This window comes from Tachyglossus aculeatus, chromosome 17, assembly GCF_015852505.1.
Source record: "Tachyglossus aculeatus isolate mTacAcu1 chromosome 17, mTacAcu1.pri, whole genome shotgun sequence".
Classification (NCBI taxonomy): Eukaryota; Metazoa; Chordata; class Mammalia; order Monotremata; family Tachyglossidae; genus Tachyglossus; species Tachyglossus aculeatus.
The window spans coordinates 35,630,279-35,657,030 of NC_052082.1; the positions used below are offsets into that span (position 1 = coordinate 35,630,279).

Below are 26,752 nucleotides of genomic sequence, written 5' to 3' on the forward strand. Positions count from 1 at the left end.
TGACTGATTCAATGATTGACTGATTGATTGAATGACTGCCTGCCTGACTGACCGATTGAATGACTGCCTGCCTGACTGCCTAACTGATTCAATGACTAAATGACTGACTGACTGACTGATTCAATGACTGAATGAATGACTGAGTGACTGAGTGACTGCCTGACTGACTGACTGATTGAATGACTGCCTGCCTGACTGACTGATTGAATGACTGCCTGCCTGCCTGATTCAATGACTGAATGAATGACTGAGTGACTGACTGACTGAATGACTGCCTGACTGACTGATTCAATGACTGACTGACTGATTGAATGACTGCCTGACTGAGTGACTGACTGACTGAATGACCGCCTGAGGGAGCGAGCGAGCGAGCGAGAGAACGAACCAATCGGGAGGACCGCGCATGCGCAGCCCCCAGCCCCGCCCAACATCCGGGTCTTCAGGGCGCGGGGCCCGCCGCCCTTTGACCCGGAAGCGGAAGTGCGGCCTGGTGGCGGGGGGAGCCGCGGCGCGTCGTCGAGGTGTGCTGAGGCGAGGAGGGGAGGCCGTGAGGGAGACGACGACGCCACCGCCGCCATGGCCGATGTCACCGCCCGCAGCCTCCAATACGAGTACAAGGCGGTCAGTATCCGGGCCCTGGACAACCCCTGGCCCTCAGCTAGCCTTCTTATTAGTTATTAATAATTATTAGCGGGATTATTCTTACTATTAGCACGATCAACGTTATTGCCATTGCTGTTAATGATGGCATTTATTTACGTGCAAAGCCCCGTTCTAAGCGCTGGGGAGGTTCCAAGGTGTCAGGTGGTCCCACGGGGGGGCTCCCAGTCTTCATCCCCATTTTCCAGATGAGGTCACTGAGGCCCAGAGAAGCCAAGTGACCTGCTGCCCAAAGCCACCCAGCTGACAACGGGCGGAGCCGGGATTTGAACCCATGACCTCGGACCCCAAAGCCCGCGCTCTTTCCACCGAGCCACGCTGCTTTAGTGCTGTTGTGGCATTTGTTAATAGCCATAATAATAATAATAATGGCATTTATTAAGCGTTACTATGTGCAAAGCACTGTTCTAAGCGCTGGGGGGGGTACAAGGTGATCAGGTTGTCCCACGTGGGGCTCACAGTCTTCATCCCCATTTTACAGATGAGGGAACTGAGGCCCAGAGAAGTGAAGTGACCTGCCCAAAGTCACACAGCTGACAAGTGGTGGAGCGGGGATTTGAACCCATGACCTCTGACTCCAAAGCCCGGGCTCTTTCCACTGAGCCACGCTGCTTCTCTAATAATAATAATAATAATGTTAATAATAATAGTGGCATTTGTTAAGCGCTTACTATGTGCGAAGCACTGTTCTAAGCGCTGGGGAGGATACAAGGTGATTAAGTTGTCCCACATGGGGCTCACAGTCTTCATCCCCATTTTACGGAGGAGGTCACTGAGGCTCAGAGAAGTGAAGTGACTTGCCCAAGGCCACGCAGCAGACAGGTGGTGGAGCCGGGATTCGAACCCCTGACCTCTGACTCCAAAGCCCGGGCTCTTTCCACTGAGCCACGCTGCTTCTCAAAATGTTAGTATTTGTTAAGAGCTTGCTGCGATTGCTACCACTACTACTAGTGATAACATTTATTAAGCGCTTACTACGTGCAGAGCACTGTGCTGAGCGCTGGGGATTAAAACTGGGAGCCCCCCGTGGGGCAACCTGATCACTCTGTAACCTCCCCAGCGCTTAGAACAGTGCTTTGCACGTAGTAAGCGCTTAATAAATGCCGTTATTATTGTGATTATTACACGGTGATCAAGGTGTCCCGCGTGGGGCCCACAGCTTATCAATCAATCGTATTTATTGAGCGCTTACTGTGTGCAGAGCACTGGACTAAGCGCTTGGGAAGTACAAGTTGGCAACATAGACGGTCCCTACCCGACAGCGGGCTCACACTCTAGAAGGGGGAGACAGACGACAAAACAAACCATATTAACAAAATAAAATAAATAGAATAAATGCGTCCAAATAAAACAGATTAATAAATAGAGTAATAAATCCATACAGTCTTAATCCCCATTTCCCAGATGAGGGAACTGAGGCCCAGAGAAGTGAAGTGACTTGCCCAAAGTCACCCAGCTGCCAAGTGGCGGAGCCGGGATTGGAACCCATGACCTCTGACTCCCAAGCCCGGGCTCTTTCCTCTGAGCCACGCTGCTTCTCTAGCATTATTAGTGTTATTATTATTATTGTTAGCATTATTATTAGCATTGTTACTATTACTGTGGCATTTGTTAATCTGTTTTGTTTTGTGGCATCTCCCCCTTCTAGACTGTGAGCCCACTGTTGGGTAGGGACCGTCTCTATATGTTGCCAACTTGTACTTCCCAAGCGCTTAGTACAGTGTTCTGCGCACAGTAAGCGCTCAATAAATACGATTGATTGATTGATTAATAGTAATAATAGTGTTAGTATTTGTGAAGCGCTTACTGTGATTACTGTTACTACTACTAATAATGATAGCATTTATTAAGCGCTTACTATGTGCAAAGCACCGTTCTAAGCGCTGGGGAGGTTATAGAGTGATCAGGTTGTCCCACGGGGGGCTCTCAGTTTTAATCCCCATTTTACAGGTGAGGTAACTGAGGCCCAGAGAAGTGAAGTGACTTGCCCAAAGTCACACAGCTGACAATTGGTGGAGCTGGATTAGAACCCATGACGCCTGACTCCCAAGCCCGTGCTCTTTCCACCGAGCCACGCTGCTTCTCATTATTATTAGCGTTGTTACTTGCATTATTTCCGTTGTCATTATCATTGTTAGCATTATTATTAGCATTTTTACTATTATTATGGCATTTGTTGATAATAATATTGATGTTAGTATGTGTTAAGCGCTTACTGTGATTCCTGGTTATCAAGCCGGGATTTGAACCCACGATCTCTGACTCCAAAGCTCGGGCTCTTTCCACTGAGCCACGCTGCTTCCCTGTTAAGCGCTTTGGAGAAGCAGCATGGCGTAATACTAATAATGATTGTATTTGTTAAGCACTTACTATGTGCCAAGCACTGTTCTAAGCGCTGGGGTAGATATAAGGTGATCAGGTTGTCCCACGTGGGTTCAGTCTTAATCCCCATTTTACAGATGAGGTCACTGAAGTACAGAGAAGTTAAGTGATGATGACGGCATTTATTAAGCGCTTACTATGTGCTAAGCACTGGGGAGGTTACAAGGTGATCAGGTTGTCCCACGGGAGGCTCCCAGTCTTAATCCCCATTTTCCAGATGAGGGGACTGAGGCCCAGAGAAGTGAAGTGACTTGCCCAAAGTCACACAGCTGACAATTGGTGGAGCCGGGATTTGAACCCGTGACCTCTGACTCCCAAGCCCGGGCTCTTTCCACTGAGCCACGTTAGCGCTTACAATGTGCCAAGCACTGTTCGAAGCGCTGGGGGAGATACAAGGTGATCAGGTTATCCCACGTGGACTCAGTCTTAATCCCCATTTTACAGATGAGGTCACTGAAGTACAGAGAAGTTAAGTGATGATGACGGCATTTATTAAGCGCTTACTATGTGCTAAGCACTGGGGAGGTTACAAGGTGATCAGGTTGTCCCACTGGGGCTACCAGTCTTAATCCCCATTTTCCAGATGAGGGAACTGAGGCCCAGAGAAGTGAAGTGATTTGCCCAGAGTCACCCAGCTGACAATTGGTGGAGCGGGGATTTGAACCCGTGACCTCTGACTCCCAAGCCCGGGCTCTTTCCACTGAGCCACGTTAGCGCTTACAATGTGCCAAGCACTGTTCTAAGCGCTGAGGGAGATACAAGGTTATCAGGTTGTCCCACGTGGGGCTCACAGTCTTCATCCCCAGTTTCCTAGAGCAGGGGCCTGGGAGTAAGATGGTCGTTCATTCATTCATTCAATCAATCATTCATCATCATCATCATCAATCGTATTTATTGAGCGCTTACTACGTGCAGAGCACTGGACTAAGCGCTTGGGAAGTACAAATTGGCAACATACAGAGACAGTGCCTACCCAACAGTGGGCTCACAGTCTAAAAGTCATTCAGACTTTCATTTCAGACAGTCATTCAGACACAGTCTAAAAGTCATTCAGTCATTCAGTCGTATTTATTGAGCGCTTACTGTGTGCAGAGCACTGGACTAAGCGCCCGGAAAGCGCAGATCGGCGACAGATAGAGACGGTCCCTGCCCAACAACGGGCTCACAGTCTGAAAGAATAATGATGGTGTTTGTTAAGCGCGTGCCAAGCGCTGGGATAGACACAGGGTTAGCAGGTTGGCCCACGTGGGGCTCACGGTCTTTCATTCAGTTCATTCAATCGTATTTATTGAGCGCCTACTGTGTGCAGAGCACTGTACTAAGCGCTTGGGAAGAACAAGTTGGCAACATATAGAGATGGTCCCTACCCAACAGCGGGCTCACAGTCATCCCCATTTGACAGAGGAGGGAACGGAGGCTCCGAGAAGTGTGAATCGGCTTGCCCGAAGTCACACAGCAGACAAGTGGAAGGCTGGGATTAGAACTCGTGTCCTCTGGCTCCCAAGCCCGGGCTCTTCCCACTAAGCCACGCTCCTTCTCTAAAAAGCCAATCGAGTTGAACGCAGTCCCTGTCCCACGCGGGGCCCGCAGTCTCAATCCCCATTTTACAGTTGAGGGAACCGAGGCCCAGTGAAGTGACTCGTCCAAGGTCACCCAGCAGACGTGTGGAGGGGACAGGATTAGAACCCGTGACCGTCTGACTCCCAGGGCCGGGCTCTATCCCCAAAGCCACGCTGCTCCTCAGTGTAATCTCGATGCTGTGTCTGTTGAGTGCTATAGTGCGCTGTCCTAAGCGCCTAGTGCAGTGCTCTGCACACAATTAGGCGCTCAGTTAATAGGACTGAATGAATGAAAGAAGGGCCTTTCCGCCCCGGCGCGTTTCCCGTTCGGGGTTGAAGGGGTGCGGGCTTGTGGCAAACCCGCTGCCCCCCGTGAGCGGGGCAGCCTCGGCCCTGAGACCGCCGTGCCCTTTCCAGAACTCGAACCTCGTCCTCCAAGCGGACCGGTCCCTCATCGACCGGACCCGCCGCGATGAGCCGACGGGAGAGGTGCTCTCCCTGGTCGGGAAGCTGGAGGGCACCCGCATGGGGGATAAGGCCCAGAGGACCAAACCGCAGATGCAGGAGGAGAGACGCGCCAAGTGAGTAGAGCCGCGAGCCGGGCCCGTCCCCCTGGGACGGAAGGATTGACAGCCGGAGCTGCGGACCCCGTCAGTTCCGGGTTTCCGGTGCAGAAGGGCGGGGAAGCGGCGGTGCGGAAAGACCCACGGAAGGAAGGCGGGCCAGGAGAGACAACGGGACCCCTGAGCAACGGGAATACCGCTTCCCCCCCCCATCGAGAGGGACCCCCCAAACCTCTTTTCTAGCATATCTTCCTTCCCCTTGTGCCCAGAACCTGGTTCTTTTCTTCCACCCTGTGTCTAGGCTCCTCCTCTCTCTTCAGACTGCGTCTTCTAGGTCCTAGTCCGGGACATTCGATTGCCCCGGAAAAAAGACAAGTCCCTCTCCCGAACGAAACCAGCAGTCAAAACCTGGTTCTTGATCCTTCTTCGAGCGGGATCTTTGGGTCCCGAGACCCTCGGGGTCATGGGACCTTAAGCCCTGCTAATGCGGGGTTGAAATGAAACAGCGCGGAACTTGCGCTCCCGTTTCTGTGGCTCTGCCCCCGACTTGTCGGGTGAGCGCGGGGAGTTCACCGGTTCTCCCTGGGACCCAATTTCAAGTAGTAGGTTGATGCGTTTTTGAACTTTGTCACTTTACAGCATCGAGAGAAGGTTCTTTCCCCTTTATCTCTAAGAGGGGGAAAGGTCTGGGTGGAATGAAGCGGTTTTATTTCACCAAGGGCGTATCGCTGAAGCAGGGAGAAGAGTGCAAAGTGCCCGGGGGACGGGGGGGCGTCTAAATCGTCCGGCTCCGTTCCCTCCTTCACGCAGACGGAGAAAACGTGATGAAGACAGGCATGACATCAACAAGATGAAGGGTTACACCCTGTTGTCGGAAGGAATCGATGAGATGGTGGGCATCATTTACAAGCCAAAAACCAAGGAGACCCGTGAGACTTACGAAGTGCTGCTCAGCTTCATCCAGGCTGCCTTGGGGGACCAGGTGAGAAGCACTAGTATTCGAGAGGCGTTGTGGCCGAGCGGAGAGAGTCCAGGACCGGGAGGCGGGAGACTTGGGTTCTAAATACGGCCTCATCACTTGCCTGCCTGTCTGTCAAGTCACATTTTCTGTGCCTCAGCTCCCTTTCTGTAAAACAGGAGTGAAATATTCATTCTCCTTCCCCTTTAGACTGTAAGCCGCACGTGGGACGGGAACCGTCCGATCCAATTATAGTATACCCACCCCAGCATTTCCCAAGGCAGTTTGGAACGTAGTAAGAGCTTAACGAATGTCACAGTTATTATTTATCGAGCACCCACTCGGTGTGGCGCGCTGTAGTGGGGACTCGAGAGGTATAAAGTGACACATTCCCTGCCCACAGGGAGTTGACACGGAAGAGACGAACATAAAGATATTTATAACTTAGGTCAAAATCTCACGCACACGTACACGTGTGCTAACGGAGGGCGTGGGTAAGGTTATAAGGGCTGAAGCCATGAGATGGCTCAGAGGGCTGAGAAGTTGATGGGGAAAAGCTTGTCGGAGGAGGCGAGTTGCGAGGCGAGCTTTGAACGTGGTTGCCTCGCGTGGGGAGGGAAGGAGCTCCCAGCCGGGGAAACAACACGAGAGGGGACGGTGGTCAGAGTCGGGAATGAGGTGCAGACGGGAGGTTGGCTTGGGAGGAACGAAGCCAGCGAATTGGGGAGGAAGCGGATGATGAGGAGTGTTGGTGTGCTACAAAGAGACACGGGTAGTCAGTGGACGGTTTTCAGGAGAGGGGTAGGTGTGGGCTGAGCGACGCTCCAGGGATGGCAACTGGGGCTGAGCGCTGTGTTAAAACACCGAGAGAGTACAGTAGAACAGAGTCAGTAGACATGTTCCCAGCCCACAACGACCGTACGGTATAGAGAGCTGAAGTGGGAGAGAGCTGAGCGATGGCGAAGAGTCCAGGGTGCCAAGGAGGTTGGCGGGGCTGTCAGCTGGGATGGGGAAAGGAGGGATGTGGATTTTAGTCCTATAGGTTGGATGTCCTGGAGGCGATAAGAGATGGGAGATTGTAGGGCGGGTGAGAGGTCCGGGACGGGGCGGGAGATCTGGGAGTCGTCTTTATGTAGGCTGGGAAGGGCGTAGTTGAGGTCACACGAGCAGATGAGCTCCCTCAGAGAGCCAGAGTAGAGGACCAGAGCTGGGGGAGACCCCCCAGGGCGAGAGGCTGAGCGGCCAGGGAGGGAGGAGGAAGAGGAAAAGGAGGAGGACGGGTGCCAGCCGGACAGTTTAACGGGTAGGCAACCCTAAGCTTCGTTTTCTTGACCTGATTGTGACTTTCTAAGGTAAACTGATTAGCCCAAGTTTTGGGATGGAGGCGGGATGGATGCAGATGGTCAGTTTTCTGGCTGTGAAGCTCGTGAGTCTCTTCCCCATATAGAGGAGAAGGAGAACCCACTTGGAGAGGGTGGACGTGCCAGCCTCGGCCCCCCAAAGGGGTTCAGACTCACCTCCCTCTTCCCCTAGCCCCGAGACATCCTCTGCGGCGCCGCCGACGAGGTCTTGGCCGTCCTAAAGAACGAGAAGCTGCGGGACAAGGAGAGACGCAAGGAGATCGACTTGCTCCTGGGCCAGACCGATGACACCCGCTATCACGTGCTCGTCAACCTGGGCAAAAAGATCACGGACTACGGGGGAGACAAGGAGATCCAGAACATGGGTACGGGTCGCTCCGGGCTCCGGGACTTCCGGCCAGGCCGGCGGCCTCGGGGAGCTGGGCTGGGGCGAAAACTTCAGATGGGGCTCGGAAGGAGTCGTGGTCCCGTCGGAAACACAGGTCACAGTGTCCCCCGCACCTTCGAACGCTAATGGGTTCGGCACAGAGGGTAGAATACGGGCCTCGGAGTCAGAGGGTCGTGCGTTCTAATCCCGGCTCCTCGCTTGTCTGTTGTGTGGCCTTGGGCGTGTCGCGTCACTTCTCTGGGCCTCGGTTACCACCTCTGTAAAATGGGGATTGAGCCTGGGAGCCCCACGTGGGGCGGGGACTGCGTCCAACCCGATTTGCTTGTATCCACCCCAGCGCTTAGTACGGTTCCTGGCACGTAATAATAATAATCATGATGGCATTTGTTAAGCGCTTACTGTGTGCAAAGCACGGTTCTAAGCGCTGGGGAGGATACAGGGTGATCAGGTTGTCCCACGGGGGGGCTCAGTCTTAATCTCCATTTTACAGATGAGGGAAAAAAATGATGGCATTTATTAAGCGCTTACTGTGTGCAAAGCACTGTTCTAAGCTCTGGGGAGGATGCAAGGTAATCAGGTTGTCCCTCGTGGGGCTAACAGTCTTAATCCCCGTTTTACAGATGAGGTCACTGAGGCCCAGAGAAGTTCAGGATGAATATAATTATTAGTGCCCGGGTGCCAAGCGACTTGCCCAAAGTCACACAGCTGACAAGCGGCGGAGCCGGGATTTGAACCCGTGACCTCTGACTCCCAAACCCAGGCTCCTTCCACTGAGCCACGCTGCTTCACAAATGTTACAGTTATTATTGTTATTATCAGGGGTTTAGCCGTATTGCTGAACCCGTGGCCCTTTCTGCCGCTGACATTTCAAAGAAAGCTAGAGGTCCCAGGACACGGCCCAGGGGAAAAGGATGGATACCTGGGGGCTGATAGCCGGGGACCCATCCGGCCCGTTTGAGGGCTGGTCCCATCGTTGGCCCCCTCACACCGGCCCTGCCTTTATTTTGATCATCTCGGCCCCGTCTTCCTTTGCAGACGACAACATCGATGAGACCTATGGTGTGAATGTCCAGTTTGAGTCTGACGAGGAGGTGAGTGGCCAGATCGGAGTAAGGCCAGAGCCCCGCTTTATCCTCGCGGTAGGGAGGGACTTAAGCACGTTTTTCTACCCAAGTGAGCCGTTGGGCTGGCGTCAGATGAGACGGGGCGTGGGACTCCCCGGGACGGCCACGGCCAATAGATCTGCTTTTCCGAATACATTCCCGCCGGCCCAGTTGACTCTCGCTAGCCTGTTCCCACGATTCCCGTTCTACCCCTGTCTTGTTCTGGAAGCTTAGGACGCGGAAACCTAAGTTTCAGTGCGAGGAGGAGGAAAGGGATAGAGGAAGCTGACCCTCTGCCCCAGGATTCTGCCTGGCAGGCTTTGCTCCCTGAGTTGGGCTGACCGTGAAGCGGTCCTGAGCGATTCCGGGTCGGGGGGCCCGCTCGCGGTCGTTGAGGGCGGCCGGGGTCGTTCCCACAGGAAGGAGACGAGGACGTGTACGGAGAAGTGCGCGACGAGGCATCGGACGACGACATGGAGGGCGACGAGGCTGTGGTGCGCTGCACCCTCTCCGCCAACGTGAGTGACCCCCGGACGGGGGACAAACGCAGGCGTCCCCGTGCTCGGGAGAGTGCTCTGCGCTGGGTCGGCACCCAGTGTGCACCACCAGGACTTCAGTATGGCTGTGGGGCCTGGTCTGTCCTCTGCCAGTACGTCAGAGGGACCGTCGACACCGCCAGGATATCGGGGAGGGTCCCTTGCGGACCCCGGGAGCCCTTAGAACGGCTGTCTCCAAGGCCGGCGGGCTCTGGGAGCCTAGAACTGGTGCTCTGCGTGAAGTCAGCACTGTCGACTCACTGCCCGAGACCCCGATCCGCGGTGGGGAGCCCAGTCGGCTCTCGAGCGGCGAGAGAAGTGAGCTCCTCGTGGGCAGGGAGGCCGTCTGCCATCCCTGCCGTCGTACTCTCCCGAGTGTATTTTAATCCGGTGCTCCGCACCCGGTAAATTCCACCGACGGATCGGTGGGGAGATCTTGCACTTCCCAAGCGCTTAGTACAGTGCTCTGCACACAGTAAGCGCTCAATAAATACGATTGATTGATTGAGAGAGCGGAGGAGGCGGCGGCGGCGGCGGGTTGGTGACGGCGCTGTCCCTGCAGCTGGTGGCTTCGGGGGAGCTGATGAGTTCCAAGAAGAAGGACCTGCACCCCCGGGACATCGACGCCTTCTGGCTCCAGAGGCAGCTGAGCCGCTTCTACGACGACGCCATCGTGTCCCAGAAGAAGGCCGACGAGGTGCTGGAGATTTTAAAGGTACGCCGCTGGGGCGGCTCGGGCCGCGGAAGGGGCTAGCGTGGCGCGCCTCTGCCCGGGGGTCTCCCCGGCTGCCCGGAGGAGCGCGGTAGGGGCTCGCGTCCTCAGCGGCCCCGTGGTTGGCCCACGTCTCCCCGCAGACGGCCGGCGACGACAGGGAGTGCGAGAACCAACTAGTCCTGCTCCTCGGTTTCAACACCTTCGATTTCATCAAGGTTCTGCGGCAGCAGAGGATGATGAGTGAGCGTATGGCGCCCGCGGGCCTCGCGCGCGTGTCCGTCGCGAGCGCTTAGCACGGTGCCCTGCCCACGGCGAGCGCCCGATAAATCCCGTGGGCGGATCGGTTGTCGGCGCGGGCGGGTGGTTGCAATCCCGTGCGTCCTCGCCTCCGTTTCCTCTGCCGCTCCTCCCCGTCCCCCCTCACCCTTTCTCCTCTTCTTCCCACCTACAGTCCTGTACTGTACCCTCTTGGCCAGTGCCCAGAGCGAAGCCGAGAAGGAGCGGATCATGGGAAAGATGGAGTCCGACCCCGAGTTATCCAAATTCCTCTACCAGCTCCATGAGACGGAGAAGGAGGATCTGATCCGGGTAAGGGGTGGCCGTCTTCCCGGGGATCCCCAGCTTGGAGGGTTCGCCCCGGAGAAGGAGCAGTCGGGGCGTGTCCCGGGAGAGCGGAAGGAATGGGACGCTCCGGCTGCCGCGGAGAGCCGGGCCCCGGGATCAAATCGGATCGGCCGTTGGCCGTTGGTTTCTTATCGGCGGCTCGTGGTGCTTTCCGTCGGTTCTCTGTCCCAACTGGGAAGCTGAGGATCGGGGAGGGGGTCGCGTCCTCCCGCTGGGGACCGTGGCCCGTTAACGCGTAAGCCGTCTTCATCGAGCTCGCCGGAACGATTTTAGACTTCTTCCCGACGGTGAAGCTCAAGAGTTTTTTGATGGAGGCCAGCCACAACTCCGAGGGGGGCCTTCCGAGGGTTGATCTTTGACCGTTTCTCCTTCGCGCCCCTGCCCGTCTCTTGACTCCGGCGTTCCCGTCGATACGCGAAGGGGAGCGTCCCGCTTCTAAACCGCACGTTGGACGCCGCGACGTGCCGGAGCCCGGGTGGCTGCCGCCCCCCTCGAGGCGGAGAGACGTTAGTCGGAGGAGGTCTCTGACCCGCCGTCTCTGTCCGCCGTAGGAGGAACGTTCCCGGAGGGAGCGCGTTCGCCAGTCCCGAATGGACACGGATCTGGAAACGATGGATATGGACCAGGGGGGAGAGGTGAGTCTGGGGCGTGGGACGGCGCCCCGGCGGGCTGAGCGAGAGAGGAAGGAAGGAAGGCGAACTCGGCTGTCCCCGTCGGTCTAGGTGCTGGCCCCACGGCAGGTTCTGGACCTGGAGGATTTGGTCTTCACCCAAGGGAGTCACTTCATGGCCAACAAGCGCTGCCAGCTTCCTGACGGATCCTTCCGCCGCCAGCGCAAGGGGTACGAAGAGGTGCACGTGCCCGCTCTGAAACCGAAGCCCTTTGGCTCCGAAGAGGTAAGCGAGCCCCCCGCCCAGCCGGCCGTTGGGGCAGAGCGGGGGCTCGGGTTCGGCCCCCTCCTCCAGGAACTTGCCACTGGCTCCTAAGGGTCGCCTCCCAGCCGGTTCTCGGCGTGAAATTCCAGCTGCGGGAATCCCGCGGGGCTTCCTTTTGGTTAGTTCGCATCGGGGTCGGGAGGCAAGCCACCCCTCTCCGGAGACGTGGTTTCCAAACAGGAGTCCAGGCCAGAGCGGACCCACAGCTCTTTGTCCTGACTGGGGGGCCCCCCTGCCGTGGTCCGTTTGCGGCCCGGCCACCCGCCTTGGCCCGCACGGATCTCCTCGGCGTTTTCCTCTGCAGCAGCTGGTTCCGGTGGAGAAGCTGCCCAAGTACGCCCAGGCTGGTTTTGAAGGCTTTAAAACGCTGAATCGCATCCAGAGCAAGCTCCACCGGGCCGCCCTCGAAACGGACGAGAACCTGCTCCTCTGTGCCCCCACGGTAAGAGAGCGCTGCTCCGCGGGGCCGGCCGCGGGCCGAGGGGACGCCGGGGGCCCGGGGCGGGGAGCGGGGCCGCTCAGCCGGGCTCCGTCTGGCATCCCAGGGGGCCGGCAAGACCAACGTGGCGCTCATGTGCATGCTGCGCGAGATCGGCAAGCACATCAACATGGACGGCACCATCAACGTCGATGACTTCAAGATCATCTACATCGCCCCGATGCGCTCCCTCGTCCAGGAGATGGTGGGCAGCTTCGGGAAGGTGAGAGAGCCCGAGGGGGAGCCAGGGCGAGGGTTTCCCCGTAGGGTGACTCGACCTGTTGACGATGAGCGGTCCCGGGCTGCGGTGGCTTCAGAGTTGATAGAGCCCGGACCTAGAAGTACGAAGTACAGGGGTTCTAATCCCGGCTGTGCCTCGGTTACCTCATCTGTACAGTGGGGATGAAGACTGAGCCCCATACGGAATGGTGGCCAACCCAATTTGCTCGTATCCAGCCCGGCGCTGAGTGCGGAGCCTGGCCCGTAGCCAGCGCTCACCAAACAGCGCAGTCGTCGTCATTATTGTTGTCATCGTTGTCAATTTTCGGGTTGCCGGAGTTCGTTTGCAGCTGGCTCACGGCCCCCCAGAGTTCTCTGGCTTTTATTTCTGCCGGAGAAATTGTTGTCCCAAGTCGGCTCGACCTCGTCCCGCTAATCAAAAAGAGGGCACCGGGTTAGGTTACTCACGGCCTGGCCAGCGCCAGACACGGGCAGGTTAAAGCAAAACCGGCTCGGCAGTAAGGACACGCCCGCAGATGGATCAGAAACGACCCTCTTTTTCCCCGGACGGCCCGAGTCCTTATGGTAGCTAGAAAATCACGTTTCTCAGAACCAGGCTTGGGGGTCGGGGAATGGCTCCCCTGCCCAGATTCCTCCCCCGTGACATGTCCCCTCTGGTCGGCGCTTGGGCCTTTCAGCGTCTGGCCACGTACGGCATCAACGTGGCCGAGCTGACGGGGGACCATCAGCTGTGCAAGGAGGAGATCAACGCCACCCAGATCATCGTCTGCACGCCCGAGAAGTGGGACATCATCACCCGCAAGGGCGGGGAGCGGACTTACACCCAGCTGGTGCGGCTCATCATCCTGGTGAGTGGGGTGAACGGGAGAGGAGTCGGTCTCCTGCCACCGTTCCTATCTCTGGGGGAGGTGGGCTGTGCTTCCCTTCCCTACCTCCCCACCCCATCTTTCAGACCCTCCTCCCCCGAGGGGGTCCGTCCTTGAGCGCGGAGGTGGCCGGTGTGATTCCAAAACGGCCGCCAAGCCGCTGCCTCGGGTAAGGGGCCGTCGGCCGGCTGCTTCCAGGGGCCGGGAGGATTTCCTCCCCGTGGCCGCTTCTCCCAAATAATGGAGGCCGTCGGGAGCGGTCCCTCCCTTGTCGGGACGGATGGGTACAACCTGCCACACCGCAGGCCGGACCGCCTTCGCTTTGGGCGTCGACAGCCGAGGAGTTGGCCGACGTCATCAGTTGTATTTATCGAGCGCCCTGATGGCTGCAAAACACTGCCCTGGCTATCTCCCGAGGCCGGAGTCCTGGACAGCCCGGCGGAGCGGCTAGAGCACGGGCCTGGGAATCCGAAGGTCTAATCTGGCTCTGCCACTTACCTACTCTGTGGCCTTGGGCAAGTCACTTCACTGCCCGGGCCTCGGTGATCTCATCTGTAAAACGGGGGGTTGAGATGGTGAGCCCCGTGGAGGAAAGGCCTGGCGCCCAACCTGAATTGCTTTTATCCACTTGGGACGGTGCCCGGCACACAATAAGCGCTTAACAGATACCACAATTATCATTATTATTTGTAGGCCCTTAAGAACCTGCAATTGACTGTGAGCCCGCTGTTGGGTAGGGACTGTATATGTTGCCAACTTGTACTTCCCAAGCGCTTAGTACAGTGCTCTGCACACAGTAAGCGCTCAATAAATGCGATTTATGATGATGATGATGAAACCCAATTAATAATAGTAATAATAATGTTGGTATTTTGTTAAATGCTTGCTATGTGCCAAGCACTGTTCTAAACTCTGGGGGGATACAAGGTTATCAGGGTTGTCCCCTGTGGGGCTCACAGTCTTCATCCCCATTTTACAGATGAGGAAACTGAGGCATAGAGAAGTGAAGTGACTTGCCCAAAGTCACACAGCTAAGTGGCGGAGCGGGATTGGAACCCGTGACCCCTAACTCCCAAGCCCGGGCTCTTTCCACCGAGCCACGCTGCTTCTCTCGCAACGTGGCCTAGTGGAAAGAGTACAGGCCTCGGAGTCAGAGGACTTGGGTTCTAATCCCCCTCGTCTGCTGCGGGACCTCGGGCGAGCCACAAAACTTCTCTGGGCCTCAGTGACCTCATCTGTAAAATGGGAACTAAGACCGTGAGCCCTTAAACCCTCTCGGGAGCGTGGCTGGAAGCTTCCATGTGACCACGACGGGAAACGGCAGCTCAATCCGGAGTGCCGGCCTTATCTCCCGCGGCCCGGCGTCCTTTTACTAAACCGAAAAGGCTCGTTCCGAGCCGACCCGTCTGCGGGAATCGGGAGGCCGCGACGGTTGCGGCCGCAAAAAGGAGCGGCCTGGCCTGGTGGAAAGAGCCTGAGCACAGAAGGCAGGGGACCTGGGTTCTAATCCCAGTTCTGCTGCGTGGGCCAGTCAGCTTAGCTTCCCTGTGCCTCCGTTCCCTCACTCGTCAAATAATAATATTAGTAGCGATGATGGTATTTGTCTAGACCGGGAGCCCATTGTTGGGTGGGGATTATCTTGGTTCGTTGCTGAATAGTACTTTCCGAGCGCTTAGTACAGTGCTCTGCACACAGTAAGTGCTCAATATGCACGACTGAACGAATGAAGGGCCTACTACGCGTCAGGCACTAAGTGCCCAGGCAAGTACAACCTGAAAAATGCGGATTCAATACCTGGTCGTTCTTCTCCCTCCTGCCTAGATCTTGAGCCCCACGAGGGACAGGGGCGGCTTACCAGGCGCTCAGTACGGTAGCAGGCGCTTGAGAAACAGCACGACGACTAAAGACATTGTCCCATGTCCGCCTCCCCCTCTCTACTGTAAGCTCGTTGTGGGCAGGGAATGTCTACCAACTGTCGTTTTGTACCCTCCCGAGCGCTTACTACAGTGCTCTGCATACAGCAGGCGCTCAATAAATAGGACAGATTGTGTGGGATAGGGATTGTGTCCCAATCTGATTAGGTTTATATCTACCCCCAGCCCTTAGAACAGTGTAAGAGCTGAACAGATACGATTTAAAAAATAATACAGTCTCATCCGTAAAGGAGCCTGCCATCTAAACGGAAAAGACCGAAAACGAAAATGGCATCAGTCTAGTGGTGAGACTCCCTGAAAAGAAAAGGGATGCGGGGGCAGCTTTCATTTCAGCCACAAAAGTTATTTCTTTCGGGACAATAAAAGAAGTTATCGTCTTGTTTCTCTGCCCTGGAGATTGTGATTCCCCTGGGTTTTGCTGCTCTGGGCAAGAGAAAAATCGTCACCGTGGTGACGACCGTTCAGCGCTCACTTTATCCCGAGCACTGTGCTAAGCGCCAGGATAGTCCTGGGATCATCAGCGGGGGCCGGGAAGCTGTTCTCCGGGCATCCCAGGGACGTTCCATTGCAGTTCTGCCACGTGGATCCTCTTGGGCGTTGGCCGTGAGGCAGCCGAAACAGGGCCACTCGGTCATTAATTCATTTATTCGCTTAGTCGTATTTACAGAGCGCTTACCGCGTGCAGAGCACTGTACTCCATGCTTGGGAAAGCACAATACAAAAGTAAACGGACCCATTCCCTCCCCACAACGAGCTTACGGTCCAGAAGCGGGGAGACAGACGTCAATACAGATAAATAGATTACAGATACGTTTATAAGTGCCGTGGGACCGGGGAAGAGCGAAGGGAGCAAGTCGGGGCGACGCAGACGGGAGTGGGAGAAGAGGAAAGAGAGGCTCCGGCGGAAGACTTTTTGGAGATGTGCTTTCAATAAGGCTTTGAAGGGAGGGAGAGTGCTTTTCGGATTTGAGGAGGGAGAACGGGCCAGGCCGGAGGTTGGCGGCGAAAAGGACAAGATGTAGGCCCAGTGAGAAGGTTGGCATTACAGGAGCGAAGCGTCGGGCTGGGTTGTAGCAGGAGAGAAGTGCGGTGAGGTAGGAGGAGGAAACCTAAGTGCTTTAAAGCCAACGGTGAGGAGTTCTTCCTTGATGCGGAGGTGGATGGGCGACCACTGGGTCTTTTTTGAGGGGCGGGGAGAACGTTTTTATGGGGAAACGATCCGAGCAGCGGCGTGAAGTCTGGAGCGGGGAGCTCCAGGAAGCTGGGAGGTCAGCAAGGGGGCCGATGCAGTCATCCGGGCAGGATTGGATGAGCGGCCGTATTAACGTGGTAGCGGTTTGGATGGAGGGGAAAGGGCGGATTTTTGCGATGCTGCGACGGTGGGACCGACAGGATTTAGTGACGGAGCGAATGCGTGGGTTGAATAGTAATAATGATGGCATTTGTCGAGCGCTTACCATGTGCCAAGCACTGTTCTAAGCGCCGGCTAGGAGTCAAGGGCAATGGCAAGGTTACGGTCGGTGGCAACCCAGTGAGGTTGTGGGAGGCTGGCACCAGGATCAACCCGGCGCTGCGCGTCTCCCTCCGTGTCTCAGGATGAGATCCATCTCCTCCATGATGACCGAGGGCCCGTCCTGGAGGCGCTGGTGGCCCGGGCCATCCGCAACATCGAGATGACCCAGGAGGACGTGCGGCTCATCGGCCTCAGCGCCACCCTGCCCAACTACGAGGACGTGGCCACCTTCCTGCGGGTGGACCCCGCCAAGGGCCTCTTCTACTTCGACAACAGGTACGCGGGGGTGGGGAAGGGGCGACACGTTGGCCTCGGGACGGGACGTTAATCCACACCGGGAGGCGACGGCCCTCGGGCTGCGTGATGTGTGCCTTCCCCTGCTCCCCCGCCATTTCAGTGGGGAAGCAGCATGCCCTAGTGGAAGGAACCCAGTCCTGGGAGTCTGAGGACCTGGGTTCAAATTCTGGCACCTCCCCTGGTCTGCTGGGCGGCCTTGGGCGAGTCACCCAACTCCTCTGGGCCTGTATCGGTCAAATGGGGATTCACTATCTGTTCACCCTCTCCCTTATAATAATAATAATAATGATGATGATGGCATTTAGTAAGCGCTTACTATGTGCAAAGCACTGTTCTAAGCGCCGGGGAGGTTACAGTGTGACCGGGTGGTCCCTCCGGGGGCTCACAGTCTTAATCCCCATTTTGCAGATGAGGCCACCGAGGCCCATAAAAGTGAAGTGACTTGCCCAGAGTCACGCAGCTGACAATTGGCGGAGCCGGGATTTGAACCCATGACTCCACTGAGCCACCACTCCCTTAGCCTGTGATCCCGACGTGGGTCAGGGGCTGTATTCAACATGATTCTCTTATATCCTAGCGTTTAGTACAACGCCCCACACCTATTAGCGTTATTATTCAGTTTGCAGGTAGCCACCCTTTACGGTTTTTTAGTTGAGGAGGAGAAAATATCTTGTCGGTGAATTGTTCTCCAAACCCAAACCTCCTACTGCGGTGCCGAGATGAAGCAGCTGCGAGACGATCATTCTCCCTTTATACCAAGGACCCCGGGGGGCTTGTGAGGGGCAAGTCCCGGCTCTCCGGGTCCTTGGGACCGCGTCACTACGTCAGAGACTTCCCAAGTCCCGCCTCACCCCGTTCTTTTCTCGGGATGTAACTGCAGCTTCCGCCCGGTTCCCCTGGAGCAGACCTACGTGGGCATCACAGAGAAGAAAGCCATCAAGCGTTTCCAGATCATGAACGAGATCGTCTACGAAAAGATCATGGAGCACGCCGGCAAGAATCAGGTTCGTCTCCCGCTTCCGCCGCGGTTCCCCGGCGTTGGCTTCCCCGGAGGGGTTGGACGCAGTTCCGTAACGGCCCGGGACCGGGAGCGGCCCGTGGTCACCCGGGTTGGAGGCGACCGCCGTCACGCCCGGCACGGTTCCCGCCCCGGGAGCCTTCTCCCGCGGCCGGCCCACCGCAAACCCCGGCGGCCGAGGATGCAGACCGGGGCCCCGGAGAGACGTCGGCCGGGACCCGCCCGCTCTTTCCCCTCAGGTACTGGTGTTCGTCCATTCCCGGAAGGAGACGGGGAAGACGGCCAGGGCCATCCGCGACATGTGCCTGGAGAAGGACACGCTGGGCCTGTTCCTGAGGGAGGGCTCCGCCTCCACCGAAGTGCTGCGCACGGAAGCCGAGCAGTGCAAGGTGACGACGGGCGAGGGGTGGGGATCCTTCCGTCTGCACCGCGGAGGGGCGGCCGGGCCGGCGGGAGGAACCGATCTGAGGGGGGTGTCCGTCCCTCGGCCGAATCCCGTTGCCCGAGCGGTCGGAGGGTACCGCGCGACGGAGTAGATAGGCCCACAGCCCGCTTGACGAGCTGTAACCCTTCTGCGCGGTAGAACCTGGAGCTGAAAGACCTCCTCCCCTACGGCTTCGCCATTCACCACGCTGGAATGACGAGAGTCGACCGGACCCTCGTGGAGGATCTCTTTGCCGACAAGCACATTCAGGTGAGGCGGGTGGAGGGCGCGGGCGGTTGCCCCCTTATTCCGGGTTGTTTTGGGCTTAGCAACCCCGTTGCCCAATTCCATCCTTCAGCCCGTCCGTCCATCGCTGTTATTTGTTGAGCAGCCAGCACCATACTAAGTGCTTATTATGTGCAAGGCACTGTACTGATCGCCGCCGTAGTGGATAGGGCGTGGGAGTCCGAAGGTCCTGGGTTCTAATCCCAGCTCCGCCACTTGTCTGCCGAGTGAACCTGGGCAAGCCACTTCGCTTCTCTGCGCCTCAGTCGCCTCGTCTGCAAAATGGGGATTGCGACTGCGAGCCCCACGTGGGGCAGGGGCTTTGCCCAACCCGTGGGCTCGTATCCACCCCGACGCTCGGTACGGTGTCTGACACATGATAATAATAATAATAATGATGGCATTTATTAAGCACTTACTATGTGCAAAGCACTGTTCTGGAGATGAAAGCGAGTTTGTACATATTTATTACTCGATTGATTTATTTTACTTGTACCTATCTATTCTATTTATTTTATTTCGTTAGTATGTTTGGTTTTGTTCTCTGTCTCCCCCTTTTAGACTGTGAGCCCACTGTTGGGTAGGGACTGTCTCTATATGTTGCCAATTTGTACTTCCCAGGCGCTTAGTACAGTGCTCTGCACATAGTAAGCGCCCAATAAATACGATTGATGATGAGAAAGCGCTTAATGGATACCGTAATTATTATTACAAAATAATCAGGTTGAACTCAGTCCCTGTCCCACGTGGGGCTCGCAGCGTTAAGCCCCGTTTTACGGGGCACGGAGAGGGGAAGTCACACACAGAAGCCGAGCGGCAGAGCCGGGATTAGAACCCAGGCCCCAGGCTCGTTCCGCTGGGCCACGCCGCTCCTCCTGGGAAGCATGCTGCTTGGTCCGGGACGAGACGACCCACGAGGAGCAGCCGCTTTTAGCGTCTCGAGGATCTGGTGGCTTTTTAGATCTGAGAGTTGAGCAGAGTTGAGAGAGGATACCAGGAGGGAGGGCCAGCTCCTCCCCGCGTCTCTGCCGGGAAAAATTCCTTTCCCGTGCGGAGACCGCATCTCCCGTGGAAGTGAGCCCCCAATTTCCCAGCTGGTTAGGACGTTGAAGATGGCCTCCGTGGTTGCTCCTCATTCATTCAAGCGTCTTTATTAAGCGCTTACCGGGTGCGGAGCACTGTACTAAACGCTTGGGCGGTACAGGTCGGCGACAGATAGAGACGGTCCCTACCCGACAGCGGGTTCACAGTCGGGAAGGGGGAGACGGACGATGAAACAAAACACGTTGACGGGCGTCAAAACCGTCAGAAGTAGAGTTATAGCTCTATGCACATCATTAACAAAACGAGTAGAATAGTAAATATGTACAGGTAAAATAGAGTAATAAATCGTACAGATATATACAAGTGCCGTGGGGAGGGGAAGGCGGTGGGGCCCGGGGGGATGGGAAGGAGGAGAGGAAGAAGGGGGCTCAGTCCGGGAAGGCCTCCTGGAGGAGGTGAGCTCCCAGTAGGGCTTTGAAGTGGGCTTCTCGTCTCCCCGAGCCTCCGTGACCCCAATGCTTCTGAGAAGCAGCGTGGCTCAGTGGAAAGAGCCCGGGCTTTGGAGTCAGAGGTCATGGGTTTGAATCCCGACTCCACCACATGTCTGCCGTGTGACTTTGGGCAAGTCACTTCACTTCTCTGGGCCTCAGTTACCTCATCTGTAAAATGGGGATTAAGACTGTGAGCCCCACGTGGGACAAGCTGATCACCCTGTATTCTCCACAGCGCTTAGAACAGTGCTTTGCACGTAGTAAGAGCTTAACAAATGCCAATTATTATGATTATCTTCTGGTCTTGGCCCCGCAGGTTCTGGTCTCCACGGCAACTCTGGCTTGGGGCGTGAACCTCCCCGCCCACACCGTCATCATCAAGGGCACGCAGGTGTACAGTCCGGAGAAGGGCCGCTGGACGGAGCTGGGGGCCTTGGATATCCTCCAGGTACCGGCCTCGCGGCCGCCGGGGACCCTCAGGAGGCCCGAGGCGGGTGGGCGGCCCGGATCCGACCCCCGGGGGGTTGCCCGGCCCGGGCCGAGCGCGACCCGTCGTCTCCGTTGGGTGCAGATGCTGGGCCGCGCGGGGCGGCCGCAGTACGACACCAAAGGCGAGGGCATCCTCATCACCTCGCACGGAGAGCTTCAGTACTACCTGTCGCTGCTCAATCAGCAGCTGCCCATCGAGAGCCAGATGGTTTCCAAGCTCCCCGACATGCTCAACGCGGAGATCGTGCTGGGGAACGTTCAGAACGCCAAGGTGGGTGTTCCCGGGGAAATGTCCTGGGGAGGGGGCGAGGCCGGACGCGGCCGTTGCCCCCGGACGGAGCGATGGATCGATGGGTGGTTATTCATTCATTCATTCATTCAATCCTGAGCGCTCGCGGGCAAGGCCGGACTCGGCCGTCGCCCCCAGATGGAGCGATGGATCGACGGGTGGTTTTTCCCGAGCGCGTGCCTTCGGGAGAAGCCAGCGCAGTCGAGTCGGGAGAGACGATCGTGGCCCTCCGGGAACCGACACGGCCCCGGGTCGCCAGAGCCCCCGAGGCTCCTTCCTTTAGCTCAGTCTTCTCGCTCCTCCGGGATCCCGGGGAGTTGGTTGAACCCGCCGGGAACCCGCCCCGGGAGCTCTGCGGGGGGCCGAGGGGAGGGGAGCGGACGCGGGTCCCTGAGGCCGGGCGCTTCTCCGGGCAGGATGCCGTCAACTGGCTGGGTTACGCCTACCTGTACATCCGCATGCTGCGCTCCCCGAACCTGTACGGCATCTCCCACGACGACCTGAAGGGAGACCCGCTCCTGGACCAGCGCCGGCTGGACCTGGTCCACACGGCGGCCCTGATGCTGGACAAGAACAACCTCGTCAAGTACGACAAGAAGACGGGCAATTTCCAAGTGAGTGGGACGGGGTGGGGCGGTCACCGGCCCGGGCCGGGAAGCGGTTTCGGAGGAGCGAACCTCGTGAAACGGGGCGGCGCCGGCTCGGCCGCTTCCAGCCTCTCGGCGAGCCACTCGGGCTCGTGGGGCTCCGCGGTCTCTGGAGGTCCTCTGTTTTGCTCTCCTCGCCTGAGCCGGTCGATTGAATTCGTTGAGCGCCTGCTGCGTGCACGGCACCGGACGACACGCTGGGGAGAGTACAGTATAACAGACACATTCCCTGCCCACAGGGAGCCTGCAGTCTAGATGGGGAGACGGGCATTGATACGGATAAATAAATCATGGCTCCGTACGTAAGGTTCGTGGGGCCGGGAGGGAGAGGTGAATAATCTAGCTCCCGGAGAGAGGACGGAGTGGTGATAAAAATAATAACGATAATCGTAGCGAGTGCTTACTGTACCGGCTAATCGGGTCGGACACGGTCCCTGTCCCGCGCTGGGCTCACAGTCTTCATCCCCGTTTTACAGAGGAGGGAACCGAGGCACAGAGAAGCGAAGTGGCTTGCCCAAGGCCACCCAGCAGACAGATGGCAGAGCGGGGATTAGAACCCGGGCCCTCCTGATTGGCAGACCCGTGGCCCGGCACCCCTCCTGGGCTCTGCCCGGCCAGCGGGTCAATCAATCAATCAGTCAGTTGTGTTTATTGAGCGCTTACTGTGTGCAGAGCACTGTACTAAGCGCTTGGGAAGTACAAGCTGGCAACATCTAGAGACGGTCCCTACCCAACGGTGGGCTCACAGTCTGGAAGGGGGAGACAGAGAACAAAACCAAACATACTAACAAAATAAAATAAATAGGATAGGTACAAGTAAAATAAATAGGGGAATAAATATGTACAAACATATATACATATATACAGGTGCTGTGGGGAAGGGAAGGAGGTAAGATGCGGGGGATGGAGAGGGGGACGAGGGGGAGAGGAAGGAAGGGGCTCAATCTGGGAAGGCCTCCTGGAGGAGATGAGCTCTCAGTAGGGCCTTGAAGGGAGGAGGAGAGCCAGCTTGGCGGATGGGCAGAAGGAGGGCATTCCAGGCCCGGGGGTCGGCCCCCCGGCGACCGGATTCGGGCTGCCGGGGATTCGCCACATCCCCGCTTCTGGTCTACGGGGCGGGCTGTCGGCCCAGTGGCGTTGCGCTGAGTCTCCCCTCCGTGCAGGTGACGGAGCTGGGCCGCATCGCCAGCCACTACTACATCACCAACGACACCATGCAGACCTACAATCAGCTGCTGAAGCCCACCCTCAGCGAGATCGAGCTCTTCAGGGTCTTTTCGCTGTCCTCCGAGTTCAAGAACATCACCGTGAGGGAGGTACGGTCGGGCCGCCAACCCGGGCTGGGGGGCTTCCGGGGCGGTGGCGCTGGGCGGCTTCCCGCCGGAGCCTCCGCCCGTCTCTGAATCCTTCTGTTCGGGGGGACAGGAAGAGAAGCTGGAGTTGCAGAAGCTGTTGGAGCGGGTCCCCATCCCTGTCAAGGAGAGCATCGAGGAGCCCAGTGCGAAGGTGAGCTTGTTTTTCTTGGAACAGGGGACGCCCAGCCCAAGAAAGGCTCCCTGTTTCGCGATTAGTGGGTGGTGTTTTTTGGTTTTTTTCCAGTACGGCAATCGTTAAGCGCTTACTACGTGCCGGGCACCGTGCTAATAGGCGGCAGGGTAGGTTAGATCGGATGTGTTCTGTCCGTGGCCCGCGTCGGGGCTCACAGGCTTCACCCCCATTTTACCGACGAGGCCCAGAGAAGTGAAGCGACCGGCCCAAGGCCCCGCAGCAGATAAGTGGTGAAGCTGGGACTGGAACCCAGGCCCATTCTCTTCCCACTAGGCCACGCTGCCTGTTTTGGGGGCCCCTCCCTGTTATCGGGCAACGGGGGCTGGCGGGGGCGAGGCAGAGAGCTACCGAGAGGACCGTGGGTCTGCTCGTCTTCCCACACCTAGTGTGAGCCGAGTAGCTGGGCTCAGTCTCGCCCGACCCCTCTTTTCCCAGATCAACGTACTTCTCCAGGCTTTCATCTCCCAGCTGAAGCTCGAGGGCTTTGCGCTGATGGCCGACATGGTGTACGTCACGCAGGTGAGGCCGCGGTGAACACCGGCCCGCGTTCCCCCGAGACCTCCGCTGTCCCCTCCTTTTTCCTCGTTGGTTGTCGGTGCTGTTTTTGAGCGCTTACCGTGTGCCCAGACCCCAGGAACTAATCGCTTGGGAGAGTCCAGTGCGGTAGAGTTGACGGGAGCTTTTAGTCTACAGGAGAAGGTGGAAACTGAAGTAGAAGAGTGGAGCGGGGGAGGTTTCTCCCCTGCCTTTTGGGCTCTGTCTCTGGGGCCTGATCGTCCGGAGCCGAGGCCCTGGAAGCCAGGCCGCCGTCGGGGAAGCCCAGGGAGCTCGAACTGTTCTCCGGGGTCGAGGCGGAAGGGGCCGTTCGGGTGGAGTGGGAAGCTTTCGGCGGGGTCGTCCCACTGTTGGGTAGGGACTGTCTCTAGGTGTTGCCAATTTGTACTTCCCAAGCGCTTAGTACAGTGCTCTGCACATAGTAAGCGCTCAATAAATACGATTGATTGATTGATTGATTGACCCCTCCGCCTCGCACGTCGGCCCCTCCCGTCGCGTAGGGTCTCCCCACGGCAGCCGTGGAGGAATCTGCGGTTTTCAGATAGATCCCTGCCTCCGGAGCCGGGTCGGTGCGGGCGGTCGACTCCCGGGGCCCAAAACCTCCATCCTCTAGAGGAGGTTGGGTGGGGCTGTCAGGCCAGAGCCCATTTCTCAGGGCTCTGGCAGCCCTGGGGACTCCGTGGGGAGGGGAGGAAGGAGCAGGCTGTGATCCGAACGAAGCAGGGGAGGCCACTCTCTCGGTTCCTTCCAGTCTGCCGGCCGGCTGATGCGGGCCATCTTCGAAATCGTCCTGAACCGAGGCTGGGCGCAGCTCACGGACAAAACCCTAAACCTCTGCAAGATGATCGACAAGCGCATGTAAGGAGCCGAGGGGCGAAGGGTGGGCCGGGGAATCGGGACCGGGGGCCAGAGCCCAGTCAAGTCGGCGCCTCCTCGCCCCCGGGGCTGGGGGCCCGCTGCGGTCTGCGTAGCTTGGGGAGAGGAGGAAGGGGGCCCCCGTCTCGGACCTCTGCCGTTCGAAACGGGGGGCGTCCCTCTGAAGCCTTGGCTTCGCCCAGAAGGGTCTTTTGGAGTTGGGGAAGTTGGACCCCAGATGGTCCCGAGCCGGTTGGGCGGAGGCCGGGAGGGCGACGGTGGGCGGCCCGTCCCCCGGGGGCGGCTGGAGAGGTTCCGCCACCGAAACGTTCTTCCCGGGCAGGTGGCAGTCCATGTGCCCCCTGCGCCAGTTCCGGAAGCTCCCGGAGGAAGTGGTGAAGAAGATCGAGAAGAAGAACTTCCCCTTCGAGAGGCTGTACGACCTGAACCACAACGAGATCGGTATGAAAGCGGCGGAGGGCCGCGGGCCGCTTGACCTTTGCCGTTCCCCCCAAGGGGAGGGCCTAGAGCCGAACGACGGCGGGTGGGCACGGGGCCGGAAGACGAGAGCTCCGTCCCGGCCGTGTCCCCCGCCCACCCGGGTGCGGCCCGAGTCTCTGCGGGGCCGGCGTGGGGAGGAAAGAGAGCGGTCGGGCGAGGGTGAGGCGTGGGAGCCCCGGCCGCTCGGCTCTCGGATCCCGCCGGGAGCCCCAACCTGTTCTCTTCCCCCTCCAGGAGAGCTGATCCGCATGCCCAAGATGGGAAAGACCATCCACAAGTACGTCCACCTGTTTCCCAAACTGGAGTTGTCCGTGCATCTGCAGCCCATCACCCGCTCCACCCTGAAAGTGGAGCTGACCATCACCCCTGACTTCCAGTGGGACGAGAAGGTGAGGGGTCTTCGGTGGGGGGGGGGGGGGGGGCGAGGAGGCGGGCGGGGGGCTCGAGGAGGGGCCCGGGCTGACGCGTGGCCCCGGGCCCAGGTCCACGGCTCCTCCGAGGCCTTCTGGATCCTGGTGGAGGACGTGGACAGCGAGGTGATCCTGCACCACGAGTACTTCCTGCTCAAGGCCAAGTACGCCCAAGACGAGCACCTCATCACCTTCTTCGTGCCCGTCTTCGAGCCGCTGCCGCCGCAGTACTTCATCCGCGTGGTGTCCGACCGCTGGCTGTGTGAGTTGTCCGCCTCGGCCCCTCCGTCGGCCACCGGAGCCCGGCGCTCCGCGGCGCCCCGCGGTCTGCGGGGTCGATCAATCAATCAGTCGTATTTATTGAGCGCTTACTGGGTGCAGAGCACTGGACTAGGCGCTTGGGAAGTCCAAGTCGGCAACACATAGAGACAGTCCCTACCCAACAGTGGGCTCACAGTCTAGAAGGGGGAGACGGAGAACAAAACCAAACATACTAACAAAATAAAATAAATAGAATAGAGGACGGGGGCCAGGGGTTGGCGGCGGGACAGGCGAGGAGGAGGCCCGGTGGTGAGGAGGTCGTCCCACGTGGGGCCCAGCGTCTTCATGCCCATTTTCCAGGTGCCCCCCAAGCTGGGCTCCCGAGTCCCCCCAGCCCCCACTTCCCGGGGACGGGGCTCCGGGCAGGCTGGTAGTGGTGGCGGGCGCCGGGAATCAATCAGTCAATCAATCGTATTTATTGAGCGCTTACTGGGTGCAGAGCACTGGACTAAGCGCTTGGGAAGTACAAGCTGGCAACATATAGAGACAGTCCCAACCCAACAGTGGGCTCACAGTCTAAAAGGGAGAGACAGAGAACAAAACCAAACATACTAACAAAATGAATAGATATGTACAAGTAAAATATAGAGTAATAAATGTGTACAAACATATATACATATATACAGGTGCTGGGGGGAAGGGAAGGAGGTAAGATGAACCTTAAGAGAAGCGGCGTGGCTCAGTGGAAAGAGCCGGGTTTGAATCCCAGTTCTGCCAATTGTCAGCCGTGTGACTTTGGGCAAGTCACTTCTCTGGGCCTCAG

At 57.8% G+C, this 26,752-nt stretch overlaps 1 protein-coding gene across 2 annotated transcripts in view; it reads left to right on the forward strand.

Moving 5' to 3' along the window:
* The first annotated feature begins 502 nt into the window (after positions 1 to 502).
* Positions 503 to 26,752, forward strand: part of SNRNP200 (small nuclear ribonucleoprotein U5 subunit 200) — a 44,658-nt gene continuing 18,408 nt past the window's right edge. Inside the window, exons 1-28 of one of the 2 annotated variants that reach the window (XM_038758938.1) lie at positions 503 to 621; positions 5,019 to 5,182; positions 5,975 to 6,146; positions 7,656 to 7,848; positions 8,907 to 8,962; positions 9,394 to 9,492; positions 10,073 to 10,225; positions 10,366 to 10,465; positions 10,677 to 10,813; positions 11,401 to 11,484; positions 11,572 to 11,745; positions 12,089 to 12,226; positions 12,330 to 12,485; positions 13,180 to 13,350; positions 16,898 to 17,091; positions 17,993 to 18,116; positions 18,370 to 18,519; positions 18,714 to 18,824; positions 20,691 to 20,822; positions 20,946 to 21,134; positions 21,569 to 21,766; positions 22,963 to 23,115; positions 23,225 to 23,305; positions 23,783 to 23,866; positions 24,654 to 24,760; positions 25,101 to 25,219; positions 25,493 to 25,647; positions 25,741 to 25,930. In XM_038758938.1, the coding sequence (XP_038614866.1) occupies positions 577 to 621; positions 5,019 to 5,182; positions 5,975 to 6,146; positions 7,656 to 7,848; positions 8,907 to 8,962; positions 9,394 to 9,492; positions 10,073 to 10,225; positions 10,366 to 10,465; positions 10,677 to 10,813; positions 11,401 to 11,484; positions 11,572 to 11,745; positions 12,089 to 12,226; positions 12,330 to 12,485; positions 13,180 to 13,350; positions 16,898 to 17,091; positions 17,993 to 18,116; positions 18,370 to 18,519; positions 18,714 to 18,824; positions 20,691 to 20,822; positions 20,946 to 21,134; positions 21,569 to 21,766; positions 22,963 to 23,115; positions 23,225 to 23,305; positions 23,783 to 23,866; positions 24,654 to 24,760; positions 25,101 to 25,219; positions 25,493 to 25,647; positions 25,741 to 25,930 (3,829 nt within the window). In that variant the 5' untranslated portion in view covers positions 503 to 576. The remainder of the gene's footprint in view (positions 622 to 5,018; positions 5,183 to 5,974; positions 6,147 to 7,655; positions 7,849 to 8,906; positions 8,963 to 9,393; positions 9,493 to 10,072; positions 10,226 to 10,365; positions 10,466 to 10,676; positions 10,814 to 11,400; positions 11,485 to 11,571; positions 11,746 to 12,088; positions 12,227 to 12,329; positions 12,486 to 13,179; positions 13,351 to 16,897; positions 17,092 to 17,992; positions 18,117 to 18,369; positions 18,520 to 18,713; positions 18,825 to 20,690; positions 20,823 to 20,945; positions 21,135 to 21,568; positions 21,767 to 22,962; positions 23,116 to 23,224; positions 23,306 to 23,782; positions 23,867 to 24,653; positions 24,761 to 25,100; positions 25,220 to 25,492; positions 25,648 to 25,740; positions 25,931 to 26,752) is intronic. The other variant, XM_038758939.1, reaches the window with a different exon arrangement.